General features: G+C 40.7%; 1 protein-coding gene across 10 annotated transcripts in view; it reads right to left on the minus strand.

Moving 5' to 3' along the window:
* The window catches only part of LOC119661249 (ELKS/Rab6-interacting/CAST family member 1), a 124654-nt gene that overhangs the window by 38387 nt on the left and 61986 nt on the right, over positions 1 to 24281 (minus strand). For all 10 annotated transcript variants that reach the window (XM_038070489.1, XM_038070492.1, XM_038070491.1 and 7 more), the window contains 2 exons: positions 7493 to 7582; positions 7182 to 7427 (listed from right to left, as the gene is read on the minus strand). In XM_038070489.1, the coding sequence (XP_037926417.1) occupies positions 7182 to 7427; positions 7493 to 7582 (336 nt within the window). The remainder of the gene's footprint in view (positions 1 to 7181; positions 7428 to 7492; positions 7583 to 24281) is intronic.

Genomic DNA, 24281 nt, shown 5'->3' on the forward strand with positions numbered 1-24281 from the left:
TTGTCCATTGCACCTCTTCAAGAACAATTATGGTAGCTACACAGCGGGGAAAGTTAAAGGGCGCCAATTGATATAATGCCCTACATTGAAAGACTGAGACCACTTTGGGTGCTAGATAAAGTCTTATTATCAGATCACCGTTATTTAGAATTTAGTCTGAATATTGCAGCCGAAGAGTCTGTAATACAAAGGCGGAATCATAGGAAACCGGATTGGAGTTCAATGAACTTCTTGGCGACAAAAGTGAGCTTTCTAGGCGACTAAAGACTCCTTTAGCGATAGAAGATGAATTGGAAACTCTGAATCGCACACATTTTGAGTGCTTTGCTTACCGAAGCCAACGCGGTAAAACGGTTCCATGGTAGAACTGAGAAATGGAAAGATTCAGGAAATGAACAGAAGACTTCTAAATCGTGCTTGCACAAGAAATAAGAATGACCACCACAATGGTGTTATTTACAAAAAGGAGGAAATTGAATAGCCTTTGCCTTCCAGAGATGAGGGGTACAACCCTTCAACTCCCCGAAGAAGTGAAATATCGGGAGTTATTTTAGACAAGAAGCTTCTTGGGAACAAACATGTAGAGATAAAGATGAAACAAGCTCTCAGAGCTGGGCTGTGTAGGCGGACCTTTGCCTCGATATGTGGACTTAGGCCTCAGATAATACCAGTCGTAGACTAATTCGATTAGATCTATAGTGAAACAATGGGAAGCATTGGAGGAGTTATTAGAAGAACTGAATCTAGTGTTCCCAATGTCTTCTGATTCTGAGATCCTTATATATCTGTTTGATAGGTGATATGAGGTTATCTTAAAGCGAAGAGAAAACTCGGACGAACCAGAAGAATGCGTGTCAGTATATACAGACGTCTTCTACACTGATGGCTCAAAAGCAGAACAGGGTTCTGGAGGGGGAGTCCACCTTTCGAATAAAAACAAGAAATGGGCCTTTCCCTTGGGACAATATACGATGGTCTTTCACGCTCAAATGCATGCGATCCTAAGGCGGCAACCTGGATTGCAGGCGCATATCTCTATTTCTAAATTCAATACTGTAGAATTACCTTGGGTATCCGGTCATTGTGATGTAGAGGGAAATGAAATATTGGATGCTTCAACAAAAGAGAGTTTAATTTTCCCCACGCCCGGACCGGAACCAGCTATTGGGGTGTCAGTAGCATTGGCTAATGCTGCTATCAAAAACTGGGAATAGGCTGCCCATAATGATAGGTGGGTGAGCCTTAATGCTGCTAAACATATCAAACTTTTTCTGTCAGAACCAAACAAACATACTGCAAAGTTTTTCCTGTCGAAACGTAGGAAGACTTGCAGAAATATTGTGAACATGCTGACAGGCCATAATTTACTAGCAGAGCATACGTTCAGAATAGGAATTCTCCAAGATTATACGTGTTCATCCTGTAATGAGGAAGCGGAATCTACGGAACATTTTCTATGTGAGTGCCTCGCCTATGGACGCATCAGACATAAGATTTTTCGTGCTGATGTGCTATAACTGCAGCATCATATCCACTAAAGGAAATCCTGCGATACATAAACGAATCCGGGATATTCCATTAAACGGGGGAATCGAGTACAGTGGACTACTAAAGTCTAAGTGCTCAGAGGCTTTGCCCCTCCTACCTTAGAAACACACACATACAACCGTAATGCGGAGGAGTGGTGACGAGAGGAATGGAAGTCCAGAGTCACAGTGTGTTGTTGGGTACACAGGCTGATTTAGCACTTCCAGCTTTGGAAGAAACAATTCTCACAGCGGGAATAAACCAGTAGAACCTTTTGCACACACCCCTAAAAATCGTTTATATTTCACTACATTTCATTTTAGAGAATTCATTCACTAAACATTGTTACTTTAACAATTACTCGAAAAAATTTGATGAATTAAATTCTGTTTCCCTCTGGGGATGGAAGTTAAGTATTGTTGGAACTGGTTGGCACTTAGATTGGGGACTATTTGGAATTATGAAACTTTTATAGATTTGAAAAATAGTGCTCAATTCTCTTCCTGAAGTCAAATACTATAGCACGTGTACTGTTGTACCTTTTACAGTAGCTTTTTCTTACATAGGAAAACTGCAAGATCTTTTGCATATATTGAAAGTGTGGAACATCCTGTTTCGGGCTGGATAAATATCAAAAACCAACTTTTCTCTTATAAACGGCTTATGGTCCGATAGTTATTCCCAAAACGAAAGGTTTCACTTTAAAACACGGAGGATGCTTCATAAATGGGAATCACTTAGAATGCACTTACAGCAAAGTTTCCGCGATTCCTGGTGATCCCATCCTAGAGATCAGCCGGTCCTGTAAATAGGCTTGGGGATCATTCTTTTCTGATTGTTTTGATCCACATTTCAATGGATCAGTTCAACTTGTTCTATTTTTACCAGCATCAACAAATGATCTATTCCTTTGGCAATACGAAGGTAGTCTGAAAAGTTTTCGACGACAACGTGAAGATGACAGCACTTCCCGGTCAAAGCTAGGGAATATGGTTGCGCATCTTTTGACAGATACTCACCAAAATTTCAGCCATTTTGGGCGTGCAGTTGTAGTTTCCTGAAGAAGAGTCGCCACACCATATATTGTATTATAGCGGGCATCTAGTAAACCATGTGCTCGGAGTAGGTTTCTTAGTCAGCCAAAAAATTAAATCTGCTGTCGGCTTTGAAAACATAAGCGAACGGCTGTGCACTCTGCGCTTGCGAGGCAAATTTAGAAACATAAGCCTCATTAACGTTCAGGCTCCTGCAGAGGACACTGTAGAGTCGGAGAAAGATACCTTCTAATTCTTCTTTTTGGCCCCCTACATGAGGATGGACGATTTCGTACCGTTAGTAACAACGAAATCTATGAACGATGCCATGACCGTCAGGTTGTGGTAAAATCCGGCTCAATAGGTTACGGTGGGTGGGTCACTTAATCCGTATGGATGAAGATGATCCAGCCTGGAAAGTCTATAAGTGCAATATCTATGGTGGAAAAAGAAGACGAGGCAGGCCCTATCTGAGATGGAGCAATGGCGTCGGCCAGGACGCCAGACAGCTTTTAGGGATATCGAATCGACCTCGGTGCAGAATCGGGATGTCTGGAGTTCCCTATTAAGACAGGCCTAGACCGGATACCGGTTGTTGCGCCGTTAATGATGATGATGAGTTGTTGTTTGACAATCGTTTGAAAAAAATCCAGCATCGAGCTGTCATTAAATATTTGTTTGCGAAAGGCAATACGCCTACGCAAATCAAAGATGAGTTGGACGCTGTGTACGGCGACTCTGCACCATTATTTACCACCGTGAAATTTTGGGCAGCTGAATTCAAACGTGGCCGTACAAGCTTGGAAGGCGATGAACGTTCGGGACGTCCAAAAACTGCAACCACTGACGATAACATCGTTAAAGTTCACCAAATGTTGCTAAACGACCGTTGAATTAAAATGAGAGAGATAGAAGAGATGATGAATATGTCCAAAAAACGTGTTTGTCACATATTGAATGAAGATTTAGGTATGAGAAAGCTGTCCGCTTGTTGGATGCCACGTTTGCTCACGTTAGACCAAAAACGTGTTGGAATGAACATTTCCAATGCTCGGTTGGCGAAGTTTAGGGGGAATAAATCAGAGCTTTGGCAATGATTAATTACTGTAGATGAAGCTTGGATACACGATAATACGCCTGAAACAAAAATACTGTCAAAACAGTGCACGGTGAGAGGACAATGGGCTCCAAAAAAGCAAAAGCTGTTTGTTCGGCTGGAAAAGTGATGGCGACTATTTTTTGGGATAGTCCGGCATCAAGTTGATGCGAACTTAGGACCTCGGAATTCTCAAAAAAATATTTTCAGCTCTGGCCAAGCTTTGGTCAATTGTATGGGTGGATTTGCGCTCAATATAATTCGTAGTCACGTTTTGTTCTGCGAATTATAGAAAAGAGTACTTAACATCTGCGAGCCGCTTCGGTCACGCTGCTCCTAGGGCAGAGGTGAGGCAGCGTCCGACGATTTGCCTTTGCCCTGGTAAAAAACCGTAAAACCATCATCGCCTAATAGTCATAGAGTTATCTTAATCGATTATTTTTAAGCAGGAGAAACCATTACAGGAGCATACTACGTGTCATCAAGCTAAAGGCAGAAATTGCGGAAAAACGGCCACAAAATTCTATTTCGCCAAGACAATGCGTCACTTCATACCTCTGTGGTTGCCATGCGAAAATCCAAGAATTACGGTTTGAAATGCTTAACCACCTTCTTTATTCACCGGATCTAGCCCCAAGCGACTTCTTTTTGTTACTAATCTAAAATTCACCTTCTTAGACAATTATTTTGCAGAGAAAGACGCCGAGTACTATTTGGACGGGCTAAAGAGGTGGGAGTATCGCTGGGAGGAGTGTGTCGACCTATAAGAAAGATAAAAACAAATTTAAAGAAAAAAATGTCTTGTATCATTGTTAGGTCGGAAACTTTTCAGGCCACCTTCGTATCCATGCCAAGGTATGTTGTATCATAGAAGCGAGTTCCGAACTTTTGGTGGAATTCTGAAATCGGAGAATCCCGCAAAGCCTGCCTCAAGGCCAGAAGGCGCAGTCAGCGAAATAGAAACTGCTTTGGATACGAGGCCATGAAGAATATAAAAACGCTCGGAAGAAATTACATGTGGCCATCATGAAAAGTAAAAGCGAACAATTTCTCTTCCGTTACTCTGCTTGATGAAATAGTAACGGATCTTTTCCCACAGAATGTGAGTAACGCTAACCTAACCACTGTCGAGATAGACACTGCCGAAGTTTCCATGGTAAGCGAAAAGGAGGTCCTCGAAGCTGCGGATAAAATTGTTAGAAATAAAGCACCTGGCTTGGATAGCATCCCCAATAAAGCTCTCAAGGCAGCAGTCAAAATAGCTCCAAATATGTTGCCGAGGCGTTCACCACATGCCTTAAAGAAGGAGCATTTCCTACACAATGGAAGAAGCAGAAATTAATTCTAGTCCCCAAGCCAAACAAACCTTTGGGTAAAACTCGTCCTACAGGCCGATATGCCTTCTAAATAATACTGGCAAACTATTCGAACGAGTAATCTATAACAGATTAATTCGAATTGCTGAAAAGGATGGCGGTCTCTCCGAAAATCAATTCGATTTTCGAAAGGGGAGGTCTACAACGGATGCACTTGTCCTAGTAGCTAACACAATTAAGACCGCACTTGACGAGGGCAAATGTTGTGATTACACTTGATGTGAAGAATGTCTTCAATTCCGCTAGATGGAGCAAGATACTTGAGTCCCTAATCAACTTAGGCGTGCCGAAGTGGTGCGTATCGTTGCCGACTTCCTGATCGATAGGATTCTGTGCTGCGAATCAGATGAAGGAAGGAAATCATACCAACCGACATGCGAAGTTCCACAAGGGTCTGTCCTAGGGCCAATCTTGTGGATTATTATGTATAACGGGGTACTGACGTTAGACCTTCCTGCTGGTGTGGCCTCCATTGGTTTCGCAGACAATATTGGTGTGACGGTTGATGCACGCCTTCTCGAAGAAGTCGACCTTTATGCAAATGAAGCAGTCTATGAGATTAAATTCTGGTTAGAGAATGCTGGTCTACAGCTCGCAGAGCACTTCCATGAAGATCAAAGTTGGAACGCAAACAATTCATACCAAGCCTGCACTTAAGTACTTAGGTGTAATAATTGACCAGAGGTTAAACTTCAGATTGCATGTGGAAGGTGTAGCAACGAAGGCATATAACATTGGAGTGTTGGTTGCGAGAATGCTACCAAATATAGGTAGCCCAAGGCCAAGCCGTCGACTCCTTATTTCGAGGGTGGTCAGTTCGATCCTACTGTTTGCAGCCCCAGTATGCACTGGAAAACACAGCAAATAAGAGAAAGATTGGAGCTGCGTATTGCATAAGTGTACTCCGAACCTGTTGCGTTTACAGAACAACATCTAATGAAGCAGCTTGTGTGATAGTAGAAATGGTCCCGATTGAGATTCTGGCGAAAGAAATACAACGACTTTACGACCGAACGTACCTCACCGGAGAATCTCTTGCCCATCGGCGACAGTTCGCGCGAACTGAAACTGTCGCGGAATGGCAAGAGAAGTGGGACGAGTCAGAAAAAAGCCGCTGGACTCAGAAAATCATATGGGATATCCGGAAATGGATCGAGCGACCCCACGGCCAAGTAGGTTTCGACCTAACTCAATTATTGAGTGGACGCGGAGGCTATCGAGCATATCTGTATCGATTTGGGCTAGATGATTCGCTATATTGCCCAAAGTGCCCAAATATTGCAGAGAATGCAGAACACGTCTTTTTTCATTGCCCCAGATTCGAAGGGACTACATTAGAAGCTACAACCGGGGAGCACTTTACACCCGAAAATATCATGGAACTTATGGTGAAAGCCAAGGACTGAAGTCGAAAAAGTGATTGCAGCCATCAGAAAGAAGCTTAGGGTGGAAGAAGTCATCCGAAAGAATGAACACGAGAGGAACACGAATATTAACATGTGCGCAGAATAAATTCTGATTCAGCCCCGCGACGTAATGCCAAATGGGAGTCCCGCGGGGAGAGTGGAAGGAGAAGGAGGTGGTTTTAGTGGGTAAGAGTCCCACATAACTGTGTGGCAGGAGCCTGCGTAAGCTTTTGAAGCTTTCCACCTTCCATCGAAAAAAAAGACCATTTTCGTAGTCAACTACAAAGCCCTCTTCGGGGTATGAACAAATTTGGTTATAATGACCAAAAGTGAATTCAAGATATTCAAGATTGGGGCTAAGAATTACTTTTCTGAAAATGAAGCGCTGCTTGGTTCGGGTATGCCTTTTTTTTGACACTGGTACATACGAGAGCTAAGCTAAGTTACTGTTGATATGATGTCCCTTAGAAATAAGTGAGCATAGTGAAAAAATCTTTGACTCAGAATGTATTGGAGATGTTGCTTATAATTTGATGCAAGACAGGATGAACTAAAAGAATAGAAATAAAAGGAAGTAAAACATTTTTCAAGCAGGAAACTATGTGCACTTTTACTAACAGGCTATGTTTATGTCATTATTTATGGATGTTAATCACAAAATGGTTGTAAAATAGAGAAGATATTAGAAATTTGTTAGAGATGCATTTGTACATTTGAATATATATATAGATGTCAAACATACCTTTCTTTGCAGTACATTAATTTTACGATCCTTAATATCCATATGGTCTTTAAGTTCAGTAAGCTCATTATTAAGACGATTACGTTCTTGTACGGCTTGTAAGGCGCTCTGAGTTTTCTTCTCGATTAGGTGATTCTTCTCCTCCAACCGCGCACGAAGCTCCTCCACATCTGCCTGCAGCATATTGTAGTGTTCCTCTTTTGCACACAAGGATTCTTTCAGAACTGCTATGTGTCGTTGATAATCCTGAAACGAAAATTCGCGACCGAATTAACAATAAATTGTAACAGAAAATCTAAATTGGAACGTACCTGATGCTGTTCTTCGAGAGTCTTCATTTTTGCCGCCATCGCCATTATCTCTTGATCCCTTCTCTGTATCTCAAGACGGAATTCATCCAGCTGCACATTGAATGAGGACACCAAACCGATAATTTTCGGTTAACGAATTCAGGAGGGAAACAACAATAAACATAACGTGTAATATATGAAGTTGTTGATTGAAATAAAAAAATGTGATGAATGATTATGGTGGCTGCTTTCAAGAACACAAGAAACGAAAGGTTGCAAATATCAATCATATGCATAACTGTATGGTACCATTCTGCAGGATAACATAAGATAGGATTCGATATTCAAGATTTCTAATGAATCCTGTTTTCTTCAATAAATTTACTATTTCTACTTTGTGGTTCGAATGCATTACAACATGGAAAGCTTTTCCAAAAATAGTACCAAGCATGCATATCTCTAGCCTTCCTACATGAAAACTGAACGGAACAGAACTAATAAAACAAAGATAGATAACAATAAAAAATTAATCACAAAATGTATCTAATTCTCATCATCATCCAATTATAAATATAATTTGTTTTTGTTTTTGTTTCAAAAAATTTTATTTTTCAATTCATGAGTGTCTTTTCAATAATGTTTTTCGTTTTTATTTTCGTTTTTTGGTTTTGTAGTTTCTTTTTTAACTCTTCAATGTTTCATACAGTTATAATCAATACACATGTAATAAAAGCAGTCGCATAAAGTAAGTACAAAGCTAGAAGTAAATTAATTTATAAAGAAGAAATCAAAAGGCTTCGTAACAACAACATCAATTTAAAAATTTCAACAAGTCTTTTAGATAGTTTTGAACAACGCAAACTCTTTGATTCCGTCTCCAATTCGGGTTAGTTAAAAGGTAAAAAGCTAAATAGCCGTTAATCGTAAAGTCTCGCTATTTTTAATGCTTCTTACATATTATCCATAATAAATATATATTTTGACTGAAATATTTAGTTTTTGCCTTCCTTCAATAACGTTTACATATAATAATTGACTTTTCGTTCGCTAATAATTAAATATTTCTGTATTACTCTTGTTAATTATATTATAAATACAGGTAGAAAATATCATAAGTACCTCTATAACGTTATGTTTTATTGGAATTTCAGTAATTGTGTCTGTGACTTTGTAGTGCAGTTTTTAGTGCTATCGATCGATTTTGAGAGTTGTTGTTGGTATTTTCATTTATTGCTTTTAAAATTTGTATACAGCCGTCTCAGTCTTTTAAAATTTTATGTTAATCATAAAACACTTTTAAAGTTAAATTTTCAATACTTAAAATTTATTTTAAATAATTGCTCGTACAGGTGGAATTTAGTTTGAATTTTGGGTGGGGGGTTGAGGTGAATATTTATAATATATTGAAGGGGGACGATTTATAGTGAAATTTCACTTTTAACGGAACATAATCTATCTCTGCCTATATAGCCTTTAGATCTTTTGGGGTTGGGGCGCAGGAAAGTATACGTATGTATGCAACGATTAAGTCGATTTAAATTCTTTCATTAACGCAGATAGCAAAGTGTAATCTCCTGAAGAAGTTTTTTATTATAAGAACATTATCATTTTAGGTTTAAACAACTAACAAATTTCAACCCGCAGCATAGGGGGTGTGCATTTTTTTTCCACCAAATATGGTCATGTGGGGTATCAAATGAAAGGTCTCGGTTAGTACTTTCCGAAGCTGGTCTTAGTTATGACATTTATTCGAAAGTCGGGGAGTGCGGATGTTCGAACTTGATCATTTATTTAACGGGGCCATTCTGAGAAACTGCCCAACCAAAAAATCTGAAAAAAAAATCAAGAGGCTGCCACTATATGGTGGCTAGGTTCCGAAATACCTTCCATATCGATATCCATTCAAATAAAGTTAATAATAGTATATTACTGTAATTTTGAGTAATTGTCTTCAGAGTCCCCCCCTTAAGTCCATTTTAGCATCTGGCAGCAATGTAGACTATAATATACAGTTTGATCCTACAAAGTTTGGTGGAAATCGCACTATTATAATGGGTAAAAATTGTCACTTCATTGGAAATTCAAGATTTTGAATGTCACCCGAAAGTGCATATTCTCACATAATGTATGCGCATATTACGTGTTACGTAGTAATGGGATAAATTCACACTCAAATGTCTTTATAAAAGAAATGCAGCTTCCGGTTTTCCGACTTGTGCAATAATTGAATGAATAAATACTATATTACATACTTCTCACTTTAAAATTATTAACTTTTCCTACTTCTTCCAACATTTTATCAGATTCATCCATTTTTGAAAATTATGTTAATTGAATAAGTATTATTTCGTTGTTTGTTGTTACCTCATGAACTTTTGCGTGAGTACCGTCTAAATCTTACTTGAGGAGCATTTCAGTTTGTGAGATTGGAAACTAGATTTTTCTCCAAGGATGATTTTTGAGAATGAATATATTAAGGGTGTAACTAGCTAGCTCACTCCAGGCAAATCAGCAACAGATTAGATTTTCTCTCTGCGGTAAGCGATGGAAAAACTGTTGGAATATGGACAACAGTTGCAGGGTAAAACTGAACACGATATGATGATAAGACTGACAAGGCAGACCCTGACCGATGTACGAAGCCAGATAAAAGCAGCAGGATCACTCTCAAGACCATTCAACATCAACAACGGTCTACAACCGCCTTATGATGCGTCCTTTTTAACCTGTCCCTCGAGAAAGCAATCCTTGATGCTGATGTAAATGCAAGAGGTTCGATCCTCTTAAAGTCCACCCAACTACTGGCCTATTCTGATGATATCGACATCATGGGAAGAACGACCCGAGATGTACAAACTGCCGTCATCCAGATCGAGCAGGCGGCGCGAGATCTTGGGCTGCATATCAATGAAGGCAAGACAAAATATATGGTGGCAACGTCAGCGTCGAAAACTAACCAACCAACAACATCAAACCGCTCTGGTCAAATGGGAAGAATAAAGATAGAAGGCTAAAACTTTGAGACCGTTGATAATTTCTCCTATCTAGGGTCGAAAATCACAACCGACAACAGCTACGATGATGAAATCCACGCACGGTTGTTGGCTGTCAACAGAGGCTATTTCAGCTTACAAAAACTGTTTCGCTCGAAACGTCCCACCATAGGGTCAAAGCTCTTACTATACAAGACAATGATCTTGCCAGTCCTCATGTATTCCTCGGAGACTTGGGTTGTTGCTTAGTTGATGCTGACAATGATGTGATGCTAGCTACCTATTCATATCTATTATTTTGACATATTTTTTAATTCATGTAAAAAATTGTTCTTAGAGCGTGTTAGAGCGTGTCAAAAATTATTTGCGGTGATTTTGACATGAAGGCAAACAAGGTCCTGGACAACAGAAAAAATCTCAAAATGATGAATTGGGGACGTTAATTGGACAAGATTCGGACCAAAATCAGAAAGAGTTTGCAGTGTCATTGGAAGTTACTTGCCGAGCCTACGCTTACATTTACTAGGCATGATCCGAAAATAAGGAAATTGAGTTCGGTATGACTTGAAGCCAATAAACTTAGAAAGGTGATTGCTCAATCTTGAATTCTTGAATTGTGTGTTCGAACGACAAAATTGAAAAAAAAATTTTGCAGCCTGTCATTACTGGCGAAAAGATGCCCTGAGCGGCAAGGGAGTGCGAAACACTTGGGCATCCTGGATGGGCAAAATGCTAGAAAGCAGGCAAATAGAAGTACCGACAGGTACAAATTCTATTGTCTTGAAAACTATTCAAGGCTGTCTATAGGGCAAGGTACTATCGCCGCTGATGTGGAGTATGGTAGTGGACGAACTCCTGGACGTGCTAACAAATACTGGATTACAAGGCCAGGGTTACGCGGACGACATTGTTTTAGTCTGTACTACTAGGGTTACTAGTGCCTGGTGGAGGAAGGTGGGACTGCGGATCAACCCAGCCAAAACCACCATAGTACCATTCACTGGGAGGCGTAAGCTTGATCACCTGAGAGCCATAAGATTACATGATATGGAGGTGAAACGAGAAACATAGGTCAAATATTTGGGAATTGCGCTAGACCAAAAATTACTCTGGAAGACATATGTCGGAAACACTTGTCGGAAAGCCACGAGGACTCTGATGACTTGTAGGTCCATAGCTGGAAAAAATTGGGTTGCAGCCCGAAGATACTACTTTGGGTATATACTGCAATAGTAAGGCCAATGATTACCTATGGAGCGGTAATCTGGGCAGAAAGAACCCAACTCAGCACACAAGCCAGGGAATTACATAAGCTCCAAAGGCTGGCTTGCGTGTGTATCAGTGGGGCAATGAGGACATGCCCAACGGCATCCCTAGAGGTCCTTTTGGGATTAATCCCTCTCCATCTGTACATACAGATGCAGGAAAGGAGGGTAATATTCAGGATTGCTAGGAGTATCAATGAGGCGAGGAACTACCTAAACCGAAGGAAGATTGATATTTTTTCTAGGCGGTATCGCGAATTACTGATACCAAGGGACATGACATGACAACGAGGTTTCACTTCGATAAAAAGTTTGAAACACTTTGGGGTAACAAAGGCCAACTGGGAGAGCGTGGCTACGACATAAGGCTTAAACCAGCAACTGATTACTTGGTACACTGACGGATCCATCACAGCAGAGGGAGCGGGTGCCGGTGTCATTGGTTCAAGGAAAATGTACTTTGTGTACTTTAGCATATTCCAGGCGGAAATATACGCTATAGATAGATGTGCCTCCTTTTATCTCCAAAGGAGCTACAGGGGGCAGAACATTGCTATTCTCACCGGTAGCCAAGCGGCGATCAAGGCACTTCGGTCCAACCAGGTGTACTCTAAACTGGTATGGGAAAGCCTTGAGAGACTGAATGCAATCGGCTCGTCCAGCAAGGTCTAGATACTTTGGGTTCTAGGCCATGCTGAGTTGGAAGGCAACGAGGCAACGGACAAACTAGCCGAGAAGGGAGCAGGGGCTCCTTTACAAGGGCCAGAATCCTTCTGTGGAATCGGAAACGGTTTCATGGCTATGACTCTAATAAATGAAAAGGAACGGTTAAGGGAACTATACTGGGCGAGCCTACCAGGGATGGAGCGGTCCAGGGTGTTTATTGGGGTATACGAACCCATGCGCACAAAGGATTGCTTAAACCTCACCAAAAACAAACCCCCAATCATAGTGGGAATTCTCACTGTTCCCTGTCGACTGAACTATCACCTAGGGAAGCTAGGGATATCTACGGACACTGCCTGCAGGCTTTGCGAGGAGTGTAACGAAACCTGTATACACGTCCTGAGACAGTGTCCGGTACTTGTGCAAAGTAGGTCGAGGCATCTGGGAGAACACTTAATACCAGATGCAAAGTTGGAAAATGTGGTATTAGGGAACATACTAAAGTGCCTGACGGTTGTAGGCTTTTTTGAGATACTATGACCAATAGGTACATTATAACCAGTAAAAGGGGCACAATAGCTCTTTAAGGACGCGGTGCAGCTTTCCCTTACCAGAATAATAATAATCATATTACAGAATAATAATAATAATATTACTGGCGAAACAATTATTATGATTCGAAACAAAAATGAATAACGCCAGCAACAGATCAAAATATCCATTCACCGAATCTCACGCTCTGCATTCGGTGGGATCACATAACTGTGACGCACTATGAGCTAATAAACCCCGATGAGTCTATCACTGGAGAACAGTATCATGTGCAATTGATAACACTGAAGCACGACTTGATTGAAAGACCCTATCCTTTTACATGGTAATGTTCGACCACATATTCCGAGAGAACTTAAAACGTACTTGGGAATGCTGAAATGGAAAGTCCTACTCAATCCGCCATATTCACCAGATATTGTTTCTTCAAACTTCATCCTGCTTTGATCGATGGCGCATGACCTATCTGGATAACACTTCTCTTCACATGAACAAATGAAAAATTGAGAACATTCATAGATAGTGTCAAAAGACTCAACTGGTTTCCAACCTGACCTACACATCACAATAAATGTGTCCATAAGAGTTAGTTTTTTAGAATACACTCTAAATAATCCCGCTTGTTGTAAAACGCGACTAAAAGGGATAGAAATCTGTTGGCTAGCAACCTGCAAATTTGGAAGCTTTACTTCTATCTAAACATCATCATCTCCTCGGATAGGGAGTGACCTCATGGCTGCAACTTTTCGTTATCAAAAGCGGTTAATGATTGGTTGCGGAATATATGAAAACTTCTCGTGGCTCGCCAGAATGTTCGCTTTCTCCTACTCGGGCGAGAATTCCAGTGACCTAAGCTAGACATTCTGGACCTAAGTAAAGTGAGATGGTGTGACTCTGGAGAATACTCTTCTCCATCTTGGGGCCACGTGCTTATATACTCAGAAAAGCCAAGTGGTAACAGATGCGAATCCGGTGTCGGATTGTTACTGGTGGCGACCACAAGGCGCGTTCTCTTGACCTGGAAGCTGGTTTTTAACAGGATTCTCACTCTGACAACATCTCGTTTGGAGATGTTGTGGGGGAGGACGCCCTTCGTGGCTGTATCAAAATGGCGGGAGGTTTGTGGATTTCTGCAATTTGCGAGAATGTAAGTTGGATTTCAACTGACCGACACCATACGATGAAAGAGACTACTTTGCGATTAGTAGTGGATTGGGGAGTTGCTTTCTGGATGTGCGCAACGACGCTGACATCGGCCTTGAAACGGATTATCCTTTAATGGTCGCTTGCCCTTACTTCCGTGTTCCGTCTTGCGCTTCTTATCCTGCTGGAAAGCTACGGCCCCCAAGTTCAACATCCACAGGTTATATGATCCAGCTGTCGCTCAACAGAGGGGAACTATCTTGTTAATCGGACGGTGCGATATCGTGTGAAATTCCTTGAAGTGCGCGCCATGACTAAAGAGACTTTGTTATTGTTTTGGGCACGGTAGCAGAGGCTGACTATTCAATCTAGATGATGATTCCGGAACTGTGCATGTGGCCGCAAACCTTTCGATGGTCCTGTGAAGGATATTAATGGTCGACTTCCCATCTAGGATGACGAGCAACTGAAGAGGGGGAACAAACACTCTATTATGGTTGTTAACCATATCACATCTGGCGAAATTCTGCCTTTCGTGGATTAAAGGGCTAGTCACCGTAACATGCGGATATGAACTATTTCCCCAAGCAGCAGAGAAATTATCTTGGCCATCAGTAAACTGAAACTGATTAAAGTTACTGGAATCGACGGTCTCTCCGCAGAGTTTTTTATAGCTGCAGTTGCAGTTTCTGTAGATCTGGTTACTTCCATTCATACGAAATCTTGGGAGAGGACGTTCTGTAGAGAGTGGAAGAAGGGGATGGACATTAATATTCCAAAGAAGAGCACTTGTTTGGAGTGTGACAACTGAAAGAGTAGCTGCGTGTTCCCTGCCGTCGCGATAGTAGCTGAAATAATCTTGTAACGCATCAAAAAATATTCCGAAAGCTATACTCGTATTGACAGAGAGAAGAAGGCTCGTTTCTGTACCAAATCGTCCTGCATTGACTTCATCAGCACCCCATGGATCATTTTAGAACAATGAATGAAGTTTAGATTTTCGCTTCACCGGCTCTTCATTGATTTCGAGAAGGCTTTCGACAACGTGAAAGGAAGTATTTCTAGCGTGCTCTAGGTAGGAGGGTTATTCCGGAGAAGCCAGCAGCTATTATTAGAGCAACATATGGAGGGCAAACATGTCATGTGCTACGCCGAGGTAAAATCTCTGAGGTAACCGGAATTATTTCTGCTTGTTATTGGTGACTTTCTTCATACTGCCCTGTACGGAAGACGTGGATAGCTTGAATATACTGTAACATCATCCCTCGAACACTTCGACTAGGGTGATGATATATGTTTTCTTTCTCACCAGATTATGGATCTTGGTCAAATGGCTCTGGACTGAGGGTAAGTACCTTCGTTATTCAAAAATTTTGAGAGCCCACAGTGGCCATTAGATTTAAGTTATTTTTGTTATTTTAAAAGATTGTTTTTTATTGTTCATTTTTCCAATCTATATACTATTGTTACCTATTTCTTAAAAATAAAAATGATTTTAAAAACAAAAACTAAAAACAAAACAGAGGGTAAGTACCAGCAAAACCAAGGTTTTTAGTCTGACTGGTTATCGTTATTTTTCTATCTGTCTTAATGTGGAGGCATTTGAAGTCGTTAATTAATTTATGTGTCTAGGAAGCGTGGTTACTGCCGAAGGTGGCTGTTTTGTGCTAGATGTTTTTTTCTGTGTTTTTGTGTTGGAGTAACATATGGAAAGTGGCCACCTGTTATTGTTAAAAGGATAAAATGTCCGGAAAGTTTGGCGTGAACCCTCTTAACATTGACAGTGATGGTCTTGAAGGGTGGTTACCAGAGCATAGCTCCGCGATATGTGGTATAAATCATAACTAGATCAAACTGCTATAAGCGGGCAATTGGAAATGGAAGTTCAGATTTCCAGATTAAAGCCCCGTTTGGGTGCCAATTGAGTTTCCTGCGACTTTGCACCAATTGTTGAGTATGAGGTATCAAAGTGATGAGTAAAGAAAGGTATTTCTACTGAGGTGCATATCATTCAAAGTCTGCGCAAGAGAGTCGAAAAGCCACTTATATTTGAAGTTCACTGTCTCTGGTTTTCAATTTCGTTTAAATTCTTGTGTAAAACAAAGTTGTTTACTATCTGTCTGTCGCACACTCATGTCTTGAAAATGGCGGCATCGATTCAAACGAGCTTTGGTGGGTTTATGGAACTATGAAATCCTATGCATACCTTGAATGGTATGAATTTGTGTGTAGACCAAAGTTCATTAAAGTTATCCATTTCGTCCGAATTCGCTACATCTTAACCCACAGAAATGTGATGGTAACGTCATAATTAAGTAGTACTTAAGGTCTCTCAACTCGCTTCGTTCACCCTTTGAAGACGAACTGTTAGTGGTGTTCGAGGAGGGGGTTAAATTAACTATTGCTGAACTATCGGAGAGGCCAACGTACACCGTACCACCATGGAAAGATGAATTCGTGCTGGAGCGTTACGTTGTGTCCTTTGGATTCTCTACGGGTCCCTCCGAGGAACAAGCAAGACCGCCTGAATAATTGCGCTTCACATCTGAATATACCAAAACTGGGATGTTTCCTTTTCTATTTGGTCAAGAACGAAACACCGTAATCAACATTAAGAGCGGGATTTTGCCCTCGTAAGGTTTAGTTGTGTTTTAGTGTTTGATGGAACTGAACAGTATCTGCAGAGCTAGAGTGCCTTGAGGCAGCAGCGAAGGAAAAACACTAATCCCTGGTGAATAGAAGTATTTAACAACGCTAGGCCTTATACTGTTGCCCGCATTCAAGAAAAAATTCGAAGTTGGGTTGATAGCATTTGGTCCAATTCCTCTACTCCCCTTGCTCCTTAAAATTTTAATTGTTTTGCTCATTAAACAATCATTTTGAAGGAGAGGTTTTCTTATGATGGTTAATACCGTATATCAGTAAGGGAGATCAATAATACTTCCGCATAGAGTTACGCTCAATTTCAACCGGGTATAATGTCCAAAGAAGTCGATATAATGAGGAGACTTCGAATGTGCTGGCATGAATATCAAGTTATACACTTAATAGCGAGGTATTGCCATCTGACAGTGATAGGTCGCTGATGGATATTCCTGGCTGTCGTACGGAAGGTCACGGTTCAAATCTCATTGGTGGCAGTAGAACTTGTATCGTGATTTGACGTCGGATACAAGTCGACTCAGCTGTGAATGAGTATCTGAGTCAAATCAGGGTGATAATCTCGGGAGAGCGCAATGCTGACCACACTGCCTCCTTCAGGGTACTGTAATCCTGCAGTGTAAAGTTACAGTCTTGAATGTAGTGCTCTAATACACTTCGAGGCCCTGATCCAATATGGATTGTTGCGCCAACGATTATTATTATCATTATAATAATATATTGACCAACCCAATATTTTCCGCTTGACTTGCAGAGAGATTAAAAGGGATCGAAAATTGTGATTTTTCTCCTTCCTATCGAAACGTTATCCGTACCTCATGTAAGGACAGAATTATTAGTTTCGATTTTGGTATATCGTATATGAATTGGTTTTTGAAATGTGGGTACCCTTCTCGAAAATGGTATTGATGACCTCTAGAATACTCGGGTTTTCTGACTTCAACGATATCTTTGATCATCCATGAAGTTAGATGGTGGTATCGTGGAGAGCCCTGGAAAGCCTGGCGAAAGCAGGTGTGAATCAGGTGTTTACAGCAATTCCAAGGTGCGCTCTCATTACCCAGGAGGCGGCTTGATTCAGAACACCGACTGCGAAATTTCGGTCTAAAATTGAGGGCTTTTCAATAGTACAACACTACATAACAACGGGAACTTCCGCTATAGAACAGAAGAAGGCTTTTTATGAGCAAACTAACTCAATTCAGGACAGGTTTCCCAAAGGTGGCACAGCGATCATGAAGTCAAGGCAGGCTCTGACAACACTTTGCTTGGACATCTGATAGGGAAATATAGTATTGGTAGTCGTAATGACCAAACGACGTAATGAAACTGTCAACTATTTTTTGGATAACAATGAAATGTTAGTAGGTTTTGGCAGTTTGCACCGCCTTGTCATCGGTAGCATATTGTTCGAGTGCAAAGTTTACTTGAAGATCGTCCTTTTTGTGCTAGCACATAGGAGGAGTACATGCAAGGTTTCAATTTCAAAGGTCAATATTTATCTGCCTTGTGTCACGAAGAACTTGGTCGGCATAAGGGCCAGATATCCGTAGATTGGTTGAAGAGAATGCGAACGTGGCAGTCGATAGATCACGCACTAAAACCGGAACTGTAACAAGCATATGCGGCAACGTATTTGGAATTCCTCAATGAGAATTGAATGTGACTGTCTATATTGGACGTACTTCGTGAAATGTTCCCTTCCGAGAGTTTCGTTAAACTTCCGTCAAATACAGAAAGTTCGGTAACAACCGAATTCAGCATAGGAAATGTCAAACAGATGTCATAGGAAATTTAATTCGAAATTTGTTTTTGCGAAGCGGTGTAAGCAAGTGAGAAGTGAGTTGTTCGATGCATCAACTGCAAATGTCAAATAATCAAACAAATTAATGCGATTATGAGCGAGAATGACTTTTGCAGATCTCTAATTTACGTTCGTTAAAATTTTGATATTATGATATGACCATTATAGTTCCGGCTTAAGAAAGGGCGAAAACTTTGTTGCAGGTTATGCCATGCAATGGAGTGCACTATCTCAAGGTGACTAACGGATGGCGCGCTCTAAAAACACCGGAATAGAGCAGTGAAGCCATAGTACAAGTTTCTCGGACAATGAGTGGGGGAGTTGAAATACATTTCAGGAGAGTGACGACGATGGCGAACGACGTCAAATACCCCTAGACTTGTTATAATTGATTTCGGTGTAAATGACAGCCATTGTGTATGCAAGTAGGTAGCAATTTGCAGGGATAATCCCTTGGGACTTCATGTTGGATGCTATCTATAATGAGCTGGTTATGTCATATGCACATTAGTATGCCTTCGGCGGACATTTGAAATTCACCACAATTGATATAAAATCTTGTTCGCAATTTATGTACGGACCAAAAGAACGAGCAACCAAATATTCAAACAGTCATAGCAGTTAATAGATGTATTCGGCGATATAATACATTCTCTGAAGGAATGGATGGCAGGTGTTTCTTTTTGAGGGTTCCACTGAACTTCCTTTTTTGATCATCTCCCATTCGAATAAAACTTTAATGGTTGTCGATTCCTTGGGAACTTTATTAGAAAATAGCGTTAGAAGAACCCTAAGCCATGAGGTGTCTGAGATTAGACTACTGTATCTGGGGGGAAATGTTCAACATATAAATCTTCCACGATGTTTCTGCCTTACTGGTACAGCAGGGTTCTTATTTTAGATAATCTTTATTCGAAGTATATAACTGTGTCTGTCATTGAATCTGAAATAAATCTGTGCTTTAATGTCCAAAGCTTCAGTTATTTTATGAGTTAGTTCAAAAAAAAGTATTCTAATGGTATGGAAGGATTCTAATTTGTCTGGTCGCTGTTCTCTTTGCGACACGAAGTTATCCATTGTTCTAAACTTTTGTTTCTATTCATTTTCTGGTATTCACAGGATACAAAAATTTCGGCCACAGAAAACGCACTTAGTCTCTCTGGCCTTTCTAGCGGGGCTGATCCTTATTGCCTTCCGGTATGGAAAAAAATGCACAAAATAGTGTAAAGGGTTTTTGAAATTGCGCTGTACAGTTTAGAGATCCGAATCCGGAATCCATGATACGATTTACGTGATATTGGAATTGATGACAATTGTCAGAATAACGGATGAAAATTATAGAGAGAATGATGACTCTATTTTACAAAATCGACCTCGTTTCACTTTTGCATACAACATTATCTACCTGAAAAATTATTGCGACTATCTGATTGATGATTCTGAAAATCGATTTGTGCAGAGTAACTTAGTTTGGCTTTTAGACCCAAAAGGGATGTAAAACTACTTATTCTAAAACGACTAAATTGGGTTTATATCTATTCTCTCTGAATAACTTATGTCATAAGAACACATCTTTATTGGCAGTTTTAGGTTAACCTCTCTGCAGGTTTTAATATTAAGACATGGTAGATAGTGAGTTACAAAAATGAGGAGACTGAATCCAAAGCAAGGACTCTGGTAGAAATGAAAAAATAGAGACTTACGTCGAAATAGCATAAAACAGGTAATTACTACTTTCTTATTTGATAGAGGTCATAAATTGGACATACCAAAACTAAACTAGTTTTGAGTGTCGAGGTCTGACTTTAAGTCAGAGTCCGTGTCATTACATATGTAGTCTGACTGGATGGGTCTTACGAACAGTAAGAAGATCCTCGTATAGAACCATTAAACACAGGTTTCAAGAATATTGGATCAAACATTTCCGTAAAAAAGATGCTTAGATGTGGCGAACTAAAAAAATCTTATACTTCTGCTCCACCGAAGCATCATTGCATACATACATACAGTAAAACTAAGCGATCTAGGCGAACGGTTCTTAGGCTATAAGATGCGAAAGATACTCCCTAATCATATCATATTATTAAAGGAACATTATAATGAGCACTCCTCTGTGATTATAGAGTTCTGGCACCATAACTTCTGCTCAAGGAGTGTATGTCCTAATTGGTTTATAGAGGCCTTTAACGCGGCATAAGGAGAGTGATGGTAAAGCTCGGAACATCGCGTAACCATGACTCCAACCACAGAGGATTATTCCGAGTGTCAGGATCACCCTCACTACTATTAATTCTGAAAATATTTAAACTACTACAAAAAGTTACTTAGGCTCACGATGTTGCAATGCTCTCCTACGACTAGCACTCAGCGATACATGTTAGAATTTCAGTTCAAATCGATTTTTCAATACCTTTGAGTATTCGGTTGTGTTGCATCGCCAATTTTTAATCTCATTTGCGCACTTACGAGTCAATAGACAGTGTATCTACGTCAAACTTAAAACTTACTTGTCTCTTAATTTCGGGCTGTTTCAGATAGTCTAAGTCGCGTTTTGAAGATAATAGGTCGTGATGATGAGGTTGGTGATCAAAGTATCTGTTCGAGTACTCGCTAGTATGTGGGTACTGACTGTGATGAGGGTGATATTTATGCGATGATGATAACACTGGCTGACTGGGCTGATGGAATTGCGGATGGTACTGGTAGCTGGATGGATGATAGAGTTGCGGATGATGGTGATCATGTGATAGTGCGGGATTTGATGCATAGAGTGATGGCAGTATGCTACGTTGTTGAAGAAGGTTATGTGATGGGGTTTGCGAGAAAATATGAGGGGCGGCGGATGCACCCGCGCACGGATTATAGCCAACGTAACTAGCACCGCCATAAACCCCTGTGGGCTTTTGGTATAGATAGTTAAGATGAGATGAAGACAATGATGGTTTGAGATGAGGTGCAAGATTCTGCTGTGTGCTAGTCATTCTGCTTGGTTGTGGCTTTGTATCATACGAAAACGAAATGTTCGGCTGCGATGAAAAGTTCGCAGCCATTTGTAAGAGATTATCGTTCAATTGCGTTTGGCTACTATTCAAATTCAGGTGGGGAAACTGGGAAAGCCAGTGCAGATTAAGGATTTGCGATGAGCGCGAAATCGATTTCGACGCTTCATTGAGCAACTTCTCGGCGGTTGAGTAGTTATAGAGCTCGTTTGGTGTCGGCAGACCACCAATGCTATAGCGGCGTCTCAGTTGAAACGGAGGTGAAAAGCGACCATAGCTTCCGGCTCCGGTTAGACCATCGAAGTGATATCCTGACGATGCTCGGCTGTACATATCTTGTTGGCGAAAGTATGGATCAAGAATGTCGGGCAGCTGAGTACTTCCCAGGTTGAAATTGTACATCTGAAATATGCGATTTAAGAATTTTGCTTCCTTTTTTTGTTGGTTTCAGCAAGCTATCTATGTATATAAATTTAACGATGCTTTTAGGTATTTAAAACTACTATCCATCGGAAAGATTTGATTATCTAATTCAAAGATTTTCGCTAATGAATTTTTGTCCGAACACTTACGGACGATTGGCTCCTTATGTAATCAAAACATCTCTTTACAAATTTTATATACATTGAAACATAGTCTTCGTCTTCCCAGTTATAACTATACTTATAATTACACGTTTTCTACATAAGAAACAAACTTTAATGATATATGTTTCAACTTGAAAACAACAGGACATTTATCTGACTAGAACATTAATAAGTAGCCATACGGTGTGCGAAATGTAGTAACTTCGCAAACGTTATTTTTTTAAATTTTCTACTTTACAATGCAATAAACCAAATGCTTTTTTCTTCGAAGCCCCATATTTACTTGTCATATTGTGGTTCAGATTCTAATTCTATATTTCTGAAATAATCGTTAGTCACAAATAGATTTAGTTAAAAATCAACCTGGGAAGTTTCAATTGAGAACTCCTAATTCCATTAGTACAAAACAAATCATAGATACAGTCAAGAATGAACTACTATCTTGGTTCAAAAAGTTATTAATTTCTTCAAACATTTCATTTATGAGAACGCAATATGTTAAATAGGAAGATATGCAGGATGTGTATGTGTGTCTAGTATATTTATGTGAATGGTAGCAAATTTTTGCAACGGCGAACTGACCCTCCAATTTCCTGCAATTCCGTTCTTACCAAAAAACCCACCTACAGTCACCAGAAATGGAAGCAACATATCCACGTTAATAAAATTCCCGATTATTCAAATGATTTTTCAGTACGCAATTATAGACCTGAACCGTCTCCAATAAAATCAGAGAATACCCCTACATGTATATTACTCTGACTTATTTCCCTGGCGCAAACTATACTTGATCAAGTCGAAAACCGGAAGTTCTACACTTCAGGTATGAAAGGGTTTGAGTATTCCATGTGTGCATGCCTGCAGAACCAACACCAACCGCTCTCTCCACCTCCAAGTAGTGACCGCTGGGGGCTCTTCCTTAACGAAAATCTGCAGACGTAGAAAGAAGGATGAAGGCGAGTCTTCCGCGCCTAAAAACGGGACAAATTGTACCAACTGTTCCTTCAGCTTGGGGGTTGGCTAGGGCTGACAATCCTACACGGAAAACCAAAGTTACGAAGCCACGGCAGGAGGCTCGGACAGGATGCATTTTAAAGTGACGAATCCGGTAACGACAAAGGAATAACGGTTTGCGCATTTTTCCATGGAGAGTGCGCTTTCTGTGTAGAAATGGGGCTGCCAAGCAGCTAGCTGATACCCTGCCCGAAAAGAGCAGAATCGAAGAAGGATACCTTCTAGAAGGCTGTTGAACGGAACGGCCGTGAACGGACCCTCGAAGCCAGTCCCAAGTATGATATCAAAATCATACTTGGGGATTTTAACAGTCAAGTAAGGACGGAGCCCATATTCAGGCTATAGTTTACATAAAAATACAAATGATAACAGATTGCGGATTATACGATTAGCAGTGTCACACGAAATGATTGTTTGAAGTACCTGGTTTGCGTGGAAAGCGGTCTGAAAACAAACGTGGACCTCCCCAGACGGGACCACTTTCAACCAGATTGACCGCGGTGATTGAACGCCTCCACTTTTCAGCCATGATGAATGTCAGAACATATGGGGGGGCAATATAGACTTGGATCACTATCTTATTGGCACAGTGCTCCAAGCTTGAATAATAACACCACCAAGAATCCCCTATGACAATCAGGTTAGAGTTACCACTGAAGCTACCCACAACGCAGCCTTCCGCAACATCCATAAGGGGGAAATGGATGCCGCAACAACAGCAGTCAACATAGATCCTGGAGAGACGGCATCAACAAATGATCTTCACAATCACCTACAGAACGTTATCGTCAATACGGCCACAAACATACTTGACCCCAGCCGCAAAAAGTGCCGGAACGGTTGATTCGACTATGAATGTAAGGTAGCAACGGAATACAAGAACAGTGTATACCGAGTAATGTTGAATACTCAAAGAACGCGGGCACGCGGAGAAACTTATCATGAACTCCGTCGAACGGAGAAGCGACTTCACAGACGGAAAAAGGAAGCCTGGGAGAACTAACAGGTCAGTGAACTGGAAAAGTACAGGACCAACCGCACCAGGCGCGGAAGTTTTACCAACAATCAGCAGGATGAAACCTTACACCCTTCGATGCTCATCCTGCCGAGACAAAGAGGGAAATCT

Source organism: Hermetia illucens, chromosome 1, assembly GCF_905115235.1.
Source record: "Hermetia illucens chromosome 1, iHerIll2.2.curated.20191125, whole genome shotgun sequence".
NCBI lineage: Eukaryota > Metazoa > Arthropoda > Insecta > Diptera > Stratiomyidae > Hermetia > Hermetia illucens.